General features: G+C 33.0%; 1 protein-coding gene across 1 annotated transcript; it reads right to left on the reverse strand.

Moving 5' to 3' along the window:
* On the reverse strand, positions 611-8,453 carry LOC105172118 (tetraketide alpha-pyrone reductase 1-like). The gene is made up of 6 exons (XM_020697482.1): positions 8,329-8,453; positions 6,455-6,624; positions 5,717-5,908; positions 2,699-2,861; positions 1,997-2,177; positions 611-746 (listed from the first exon to the last, which is right to left on the reverse strand). Exons 1-6 carry the CDS (start codon positions 8,447-8,449, stop codon positions 614-616), a joined length of 960 nt encoding a protein of 319 aa, XP_020553141.1. The 5' UTR covers positions 8,450-8,453; the 3' UTR covers positions 611-613.

The raw sequence follows: 9,311 nt of genomic DNA on the forward strand, positions 1-9,311 counted from the left end.
TTTATAAATTTAGTCCTATCATTTATACCGTTCTCACACACTTAGTCTTAATTTGCATATATTTAGTCCTAGACCTCGCACATTTAATCTTGGATAATTAAGATTGGGTCCTGCATAAAATTTTTCAACCAAAACATATATGTTATGGAAAAAAAAAAAAAAAACATGACAATAATGTGTCAACACACCTGGAGTGTGGTAATGACGTGTCAACATATGCAATATGACGCATCTTTTACGAACAACACATATTGACTGAAAAATTTATGAACGGCCAAATTTGACAATCCAATACCAACTTTTTTAACACGAGATCAAATGTTCAAGACCCATGATTAAATATGTAATACCCTGGTTCAAATGTGTCGAATTTAATGCCAAATAAATATATGTAAAAGGGCATAAATTACAGGACTAAAAATAATTTTTTTTTCATATATACTATAAAATTAAAAATTAATAAAAATAAAATTATATGATATGAAAGCTAAAAGTAAGATTCTACATCATATTTTAGTACTAAGTTTGTTTAAAATTTGAAGTACTTAATTTTTGAGTTTGCATTATCACAAGAGAGTTTGAGAGTAGCAACTTCTTTTACATAATTTCAATTTCAAAGTTTGAAGAAGTTTTGCTGCATCAAACTCTCAACAGTATCCTTCAGACTCACCTCCAAAGGCATGAATTTTATGCCTAAACTTTCTGCTTTCTGTTTGGACACTTGGAAGGTTGGATTCCTCTCACCACTGCAATTTAAAGAAATTTAAAAAATAAAAAATAAAAATATATTTACATTTAAAAACAAAATTCCTTGAAAATTCCAGGAGTTGCGAACGAAGTAAGATTAATTTTCTTATTTATACAGCTAATTGTAAGACAAATCCACTTGTTTTTTGTTGTCAATTTTGCTTCATTTTTTTGTCCCTTTCAAATGATTTTCTACCTTTTAGGTTATACAAATGCAAGAATTGAAAATATTGGGGTCAAATCATAAAAATGATAAATTATATCGGCATCTCCTGAGTTAGGTCTATCCACACAAACCCTCTTTTTGTTTTTTACAAAATTATAAGTACATCCCTGTAGCTTTTGTCAATTAACGTAATTTACTTCACGGGATTTATTTGTAATTTTGTTTTTAAATAGGGGGTGTACTTTTAATTACAATTGCAACATCAAGTGACAAACTTATAATTTTACAAAAGTAGGTGGTGTATATATAATTAAACCTAACCTAAGGGGTATATTTAATGCAATTCATCCTGAAAACAAAATATTCACAAAAAGAACGTAAATGTAGGCAAAATCTGTGTTTCCAACTTTTCAAGGACCATTTCCATGATTAAAAATTATCAAAATTATGTTTTCATACAAGCTCTAAAGTTTATCAAAACATAGGAATTGCTAAGACGGAGCAACAAACCATCAACATCAAGAATTGGATTCTAGATTTAGTGAAAATTTAGGGATAATTTGACTTTTATAAGTCCCCTAAATTAGTCACTACTCCACTTTTGGTTCCCGATATCCGAACCTTATCCATTTTAATTAATTCTAATTTTTCTTAAAATGATCAAAGTTAATCGTGATCATTAATTGACTGTCTAAACAATCAGAGGAACCTTTTTGAAGGAAACAAAGGAGACAAATCAACAATAAAGGCAAAAAATTAATAGCCCTTTATAATTAAAAAAATGAGATAAATCCACTCGTGGTCCTCTGAGTCAGTCACTTAATTACTTTTGGTACCCTATGCTTCGATTTCATCAATTTTAGTCCCCAAGTTTTACTAAAATGATCAAAATTAGTACTGACCATTAGTTTACTCAAAAGATCCCTCCGTTAGTTCAAACGGTCAACTAATGACCAGGACTAATTGTTATCGTTTTAAGAAAAAATTATGAACCAAAAGTTGACGAGGTTGTAACATCATCATCGAAAGTGATCCAGTGTCTAACTTTAACGATAAAAAATGAAATGATGTCTGAAAACTTACATGGTAGGAAGGTTGAGGGAAGGGTAAAGCTGATGTAATATGTGCTGAAGTTGGGAGTGAGTTATTGAAGTTCCGACTAAAATGTATCTTCCAGCAGCAGAAGGATTCTCAAATGCCTGAATATGCGCACGGGCAACATCTCTAACATCCACGAACTGATAGTCTCCAAAACCCTGAGTTCCTGTCAGAATTTAGAATCAAGAAGCAAAATAATAACAAAATTAGCTGCCAAATTAATGTTATTTCAAGTTAACGAACTATGGAAATGGAAGGAAGACTCTATATTTAGGGAAAAGGAAGTGAATAGACTTTGTTAGCCATAGTAATTTAAATAAGAGCCTTTTACTACACTATAGCAGAAAATAATGTTTGTGATACAGCGGTTTAGATGCACTTATGGGCCATAACTTATGACGTTATTTGGTGTTTTCGTCATTTAATTTTTTAGAATAATATTTTGGTTTTATGTCTTTTTAATTTTTGCGATTTCAATTCTCTTCACTTTGGAGTTTACTTTTTTAGTCAGAAAAAAGTATATGCATCTCAGGTAATCTTTTAGAATTGGGGCTATTGTTTCTATTGGTTCATTTTTTTAAATATTTTGGTTCTTTAACTTTTTAGGTAATATTTTGATTCTATATTTTTTTAATTTTCGGAGAAAGAAAATAGAGAAGTAAAGCGATTCTAGCCGACGATAATTACCAGTAAGAACGTTCAGAATAAGCTGAGAAGTAGTATTGAGAGTGGGCTGAAGGAGAGGACCAATCACAAATCCGGGATGTAATACCACCAAGTTAAGCTTATTTTCTTGGGCGTATTCCCATGCAGCTTTCTCTGCCAAGGTTTTCGCAAGCCAATACCATCTCTGGACCAAGAAACAATCAATTTTCTATGTTAGTAAATATTTTAATTGTGGAAATAATGCATCACATATTGATTTAAAATAGAATGCTTGATACATAGTTAATATCCATTATACATCTGTAAAAGATATTTTCTTTTGGGATAACTATATATATTTATATAAATACCCCATAAATTTGAGTATATTATACCGAAATGCCACAAGGAGAAAACATATAAAACCCTGAAAATCGGTGTATTCTACCCGGGTCGGGTCGTCGACCTGATCCGGTCAAGTCCGACCTGATTTTGGGATCCGAGGTTTGAATTGTAGATCTTCTGACAATATTGAACATGAGATGTCGCCACGTGGACCAACTATGTATGGACATTTGGGCTTATAAATACCACTGTTCGCATGCATTTATGGTAACATACATTTACTACAATTCCGACCATATTTACTACTCTAAACCATCTCAAATCCTACATTAACTTAAGAATCAGAGGGTTTTAGCTAGGGACTTTCCCAACTAGCCTAACGATCTATTTTTTCCTCAGGGACCACACTTCTAGGAGATTGGCCATAAGCTCCACCTAAAGAACTTCAAAGAGCTCGACCTAGTTTCGACCCGGATCAGTTTGGCGCCGTCTGTGGAAAATATGAGGACGGCACTCACAGCTGAGATGGAGGGTGTATCTAGAAGGAAGAATCAATCCGAGGGGGAGGAAACGCCCATGCGACAGAATGACCAAATTGTGCATCTTTTACGTGTGACTTGTAACGCATGATAGATGAAACTAGTATAAAGGCGATCAGGGAATACGAAAGAAGGACAATAACCTCGATGATGCGGGATACCATGAAAAGACAATTATTTAAGGAAAAAGAGATTGAAGAGGAGCAAAGAGGAATGACAAACAAAGAAGGGCTTGAGAAAAGCTCGGAAGTGGAGTTGTCTGATGCAACGTCTAGTGAAAAAGGGGCAGGGAGGCATTTGTCAGCAGATAGAAAGGCTGGGGCTACAAATTAACGAGTTAAAGAGGCACGGAGAGATCATCGCTCAGAACAGAAGCTCACCATTTTCTTACAAGGTACTGACGGATAGAGTAAACCCAAATTTCAGGTTCCTAGACTTGCCCAAGTACAACGACACGAAAGATCCACAAGAGCACATTGCAGCTTTTAAATTGGTGATGAATTTGCATGGACAATCAGATTCTATGAATGCAAAGCTATTTGTGACCACACTCATGGAAAAAACACAAGATTGGTTTATCAGCATACCCAATGTCATGGACGAACCGTTGAACGTTTTGAGGGGAGATTTAACAATAAAACGTTGAAAGACCTTCGTATCGATATGATGATTAGTATATGATACACGGTTTGGGAAAAGGAATTTTTGCATTAGCCTTAGCAAGAGATCCATTGGAAGATGTGGAACAATTAATGAGGGTTCCATAGAAATACATTGATGAGGAAAAAATGAATGTGATCAAGTATGGAGAATGGTCCAGGAACCAAGATCGAGCATGGAAGGGATCGTCAGAGGGACAAGAGGCAATGATCTGAGAAAGATTGAGACAACACGATGATTTGACCCCTCACACATACCAGAAAATCCTCTCGTAAATCGCGTTTTAACCTGGTGTACATTTGTATCTAAGGTAAAATTTTTGTTTCATCCTTTCGATAAAATCACAACCACATCATTAATAATGCATTCTTTAATAGTTACATTGATGAAAACGCCTATATAATTCTTCCACAAGGCTACATTGTTCCTTCAAGTTAGGTATGTAACCTGCAGAGATCACTCTATGCCGTTAACTATGAAGCTGGAATCCTTTGGTTTCATTTAGTCTAAGAATGATTAATGCTTATTTAGAAAGCATATTGATGAAGCCTCGATGATGTTGCTGGTTTATGTCGATGATATGCTCCTAACAAGTCCATTAGAGAGCTCAATTCAACAATTAAAAAAATATGTGGATGCCCTTTTCACCATAAAGGACCTTGGTCAACTCAAATACTTCTTGGGATTGGAAGTTGCTAGCACAACTGAAGGGTATTTCTATGTCTCAACATAAATACATTTGGGACACATTATGGCATTGGGTTATTGGAGTTGCATTAATGACTACTCTTACACTAGAATCAAATTAACTGCCAATGCTAGTGTAGCCCTTCCTCATCCTAAGGTATATAGACGCTTGGTGGGAAGACTCCTTTATTTGGGGTTTATGTGGCCAGATGTTCGATATGTAGCCCAACAATAGAGCTAATTTATTCAACATCCTTGCCAGTAGCATTGAGATGTTGCTTTGCATGTGATCAGATATCACAACATGACCTTCTCAAAAGGGTCATTCTTTCCCCACAAAATTCACTACGACTTACAACATACTACAATGCCACTTGGACATCTTATGTTGATACGAAGTGATATTTGATCAAGTTTTGTGTTTTCTAGGATCCTACTCTTCTGTCTTCAAAAACCAAAAAGCAACCAACGATTTCTCAATCGACAAACTCCCATGCATCCCCTTCTTATGCGATAATCAAGCAGCCTTGGACATTGTTGCCAACCTGATTTTCCACAAGAGTACTAAGCTTCTGGAGATTAACTATCACCTTGCGCGGGACAAACACAAGGTTGGTTTTATTCAACCTTTGCATGTTTCAAGTAAATTGCAAGTTGTTCATATCTTGACAAAATCTCTCACTAGCCCTATTTTTTCTATTCAAATCTTATCAAGTTGAAGAAAGAACTAGATCAACATTATTAAATCTAACGAAACAATTACTAAATTAAGCTATCTATATATATATATATATTTCAAAATTGAAATCTTGTATATGAATTCTCAAACCTTGTTTCCTCGGCAGTATTCGGGGTCTGAAAACCATGTTTCATCAACCACGACATCCGGACCTTGATAGTTCCGATTGTAGTTAACTGCAACCATAGATGATGTTACAATGACTCGTCGAACAGATGCTGCTTTGCTGCATGATTGGAGCACGTTAAGCGTTCCCTTCACTGCTGGTTCTATCACTTCACCCTAATTAAACGTGACCTCACTTTTAATTTCCAAGTAAACATACACAAACAAACGCCAAGACTAAGAATTATGCAATATGACTTCTACTGGGCTGGCTGGATTTTGTGTCATAAACAAAACAAACCAAGAAACAATATTTTCCTCAACTTTTTAAAAAAAAAGCTTATCGATAGGTTCGCATCGGACCCCATTAAAAGTCCAGAGGGTCGGAGGAGGTTTTCCGCCTATTGATATTTTTATAGCGCTTGTTGCATTTAATGGTCCGGGTAAATTACATTGACACCTCCTGAGATTAGGTTTAATTACACAAACATTTTTTATCAAGTGCAAAATTACAAATACACCCTTTAAGTTGTAGTTGTAATTATAAATACTCCGTTCAGATGCGAAATCTTTTATAGAAATTCCCCGTGAAGTACACTACATTATACTCTCGTAGAAAATGTATTTATAATTTTATAAATAATAAAAAAATATTTGAATGAATTAAATTTAACCTCAAGTGATGTCAGTGTATTCACCTTAATAAATGTAAAAATATCCAACCTGTGGGTCTGTAGTGGAAAGCACAACAGGAGATGCTGTATGGAAAACAGCAATACAACCATCCACGATGGATTCAAAAGATCCATTTTCAGTTAAGTTAGCTTGGAAAATGTGTAGTCTGTCCTTAGCTCCTTCAAGTGCTTTGAGGTGTGCAAATCCACGTCTGTTACCTGCATTACATAACTAATTATTTTTCTATATTTATATTATTTTTCAAGATTCATTAATCTCCCTACAGTTACTAATTTAGTTGTCATAATATATATTGATTAACTAAATTACCTACCAATATTAGGGATAATTTTATTCTCTTATAAACTTTATGTGATTTTACATTTAGACCTCTAATTAAGATTTTCTTTTATCGAATAAATTAGTCTCTTCATTAGTCAAAATTTATCGAATTTGGTGACATTAACAAAAACGTTGGATAACAGTCTACATTTACCCCCCAATTTACTTGTTATATATTTATTGGATGTTAAATAAATCTTTTTATGAATAAATTATTCTTATACATCTTCACACGATAATGCACGTGAGATATCTTCATCATTATAAGGGTAGTTTAGTCACAAAAGATTTATTTGACCTACAATAAGTCAATCGAGGGTAAATCGATATTCATTTAGTTTTTTTGTTAATATCAACAAACTGAGTAGATTTTAACTTAGGTATAGACCTATTTTTTAGATGGAAGCAAACATTAAGGGTATTAGATGTAATTTTTTAAACTATAGGGGGCTACGTGTAATTACTCCATACCTCAGGGAAGGAGAGTGTAATTATTCCATATATTTATTCATTTTTAATAGGGTGAATTATACCTAGACCCTTCTAAAAATGTGAAATTATTCTTTTCCTAAAAAAATTTCAAAATTACATGTATACCCCCTCCAAAAATTTAGTGTCTATGCATAATGCCCTTTCGCTATGATTTGGATAAAAAATCCTAACGTTAGCAAAATTTATGTAATTAGTTTTTGCTAATATCAAAATTTTTCGTCCAAAATCAAGTGTGAATGGAGAATTTTCGATCACGATTAATTAATATTTTTCATGGTTTTTAGTTATAAATAATGTTTTGATTTCACCAACAGAAACAATGACTAGTAATCATTGCACAACCGTAATTAATTAATATTCACCATAAATTTTTGCCTTTACTTATACTATGACAAAAATCATATTTCTTCTGAATTATGTTACTTAAGGGGTTTATAGCATTCATCTTTCTTTATTAAATATTCAATATTTTTTTGGGTAAATTACAAAAACCTCCCTTGAGAGTTGACAAATTATGGATGTTTCCTCGTTGTTTAAAAAAATTATCAATATCCCTCTTATTTTAACTACTATTTAATTATTAGCTCAATTCGTTAGTCCCTATAAGGTTTTTCATCGATTTTTTGTGGTGAACTAATCAAAATGCCCTTGTGGACTAAGAACTATAGATTTTATTTATTTTTTAATATTTCTAATTTTGTACGTGGATAACTTTTCTTTTATAATTTTTCAAATTATTCCACCCACCTCGTCCGATTATTTTAAAATTTTTTAATATTTTTTTTTGCAAAAAATAAAGTAAGGGCAAAATTGATAATTTCATTCCATCATCGAAGGATTCCATAATTCATCAAACATTAGGGAGACATTTATAATTTTTCAAATAACAAAAAAGTATTCGCAATTATACTAAATTTTAGGGAAAGTTATCGCAATTTACTGTTTTTTTTTTACCATCTCAAACTAGTTTACATGATGAAGCATAAGAAACACTAAGTAAAACTAGGAATAAATAAGCAGTAACAGAGAGAGAGAGAGAGAGAGAGAGAGAGAGAGAGAGAGAGAGAGAGAGAGGTGAAGGTACTAACGGAGGTCGCGAACGGTGGCCTTGACGGTGTAACCACGATGGAGTAAACCCTTGACCAGCCATGACGCTACGTACCCCGACGCTCCTGTCACACACACCACTTCCCCTCCTCCACTCATCATAACTATAAAACTACGTGTGAGCCTGCGACGGGCTGTGACGTTTTATATAGCAACCCAAAAAAAGTTTGGAAATTTTCAGTTTTTAGGCTTCTACCTATAGGACTATTACACTTTTAAGTCATTTTTATATTGGAAAAAACACATCTAATCCTCCAACTCTCAAGTTTTTCACATATTTAGTCCCATATCATGCAATCGATAAAATTTAGTCCCGCGATTAGATATGTAGAATACATTTAATCTTGTAATTTTGTTTCTCGTTCATCCCACAATTATGGTACTAAACGTATCAAGAACTCAGTAATTGGTCGAAGGATAAACGTGCTTGTTATCAATTCTTGTACAAAATAATTTCATTTCTCTACAATGGTCCGATCTTTAGTTTTTAATAATTAACTAATAATACGGAATATCCAAAGTAATTATTTATAAAAAGTTACGACACCGAAAGTAATAAGAGTAGAATATAGGGTATCAAAACTGATTTAGTAAAATAAAAGAGAAAGAAAAGTAAACTATCCCTAGTAATGCCCACACTCGACCATATTGGGAATAAGCCGTATTGTACATTCATTACTCACCTAACCTATAGTCCAACCGAATCAAATGCCAAAGTCAAAATACTATAGATCCAGATAGTTAATTCGGTCTCCATAATGTTTTTTTTTTTTTTTTTTTGATATTTTGATTTGATCTTCGGTAAATTAAATTCTTCATTAAAATTGTAAAAATAGCTTTAAAATAAATATTTAAAATATTAATTATACTTTTTAGTTATCTTTTAACTTTTTAAATATGTAAAATAATAAAAATAGTACAAAATAATTAAAATATAAAATATATGTATCAAAAATAAAAGTAA

The sequence above is a fragment of the Sesamum indicum genome, linkage group LG10 (genome assembly GCF_000512975.1).
Source record: "Sesamum indicum cultivar Zhongzhi No. 13 linkage group LG10, S_indicum_v1.0, whole genome shotgun sequence".
Taxonomy (NCBI): Eukaryota; Viridiplantae; Streptophyta; class Magnoliopsida; order Lamiales; family Pedaliaceae; genus Sesamum; species Sesamum indicum.

Coding starts and splice junctions, on each gene's coding strand:
- LOC105172118 (XM_020697482.1), bottom strand. CDS start 8,449: ATGATGAGTGGAGGAGGGGAAGTGGTGTGTGTGACAGGAGCGTCGGGG. Junction 6,625..8,328: donor GGCCACCGTTCGCGACCTCC/GTTAGTACCTTC, acceptor TATGTAATGCAG/GTAACAGACGTGGATTTGCA. Junction 2,178..2,698: donor TATTCTGAACGTTCTTACTG/GTAATTATCGTC, acceptor AAATTCTGACAG/GAACTCAGGGTTTTGGAGAC.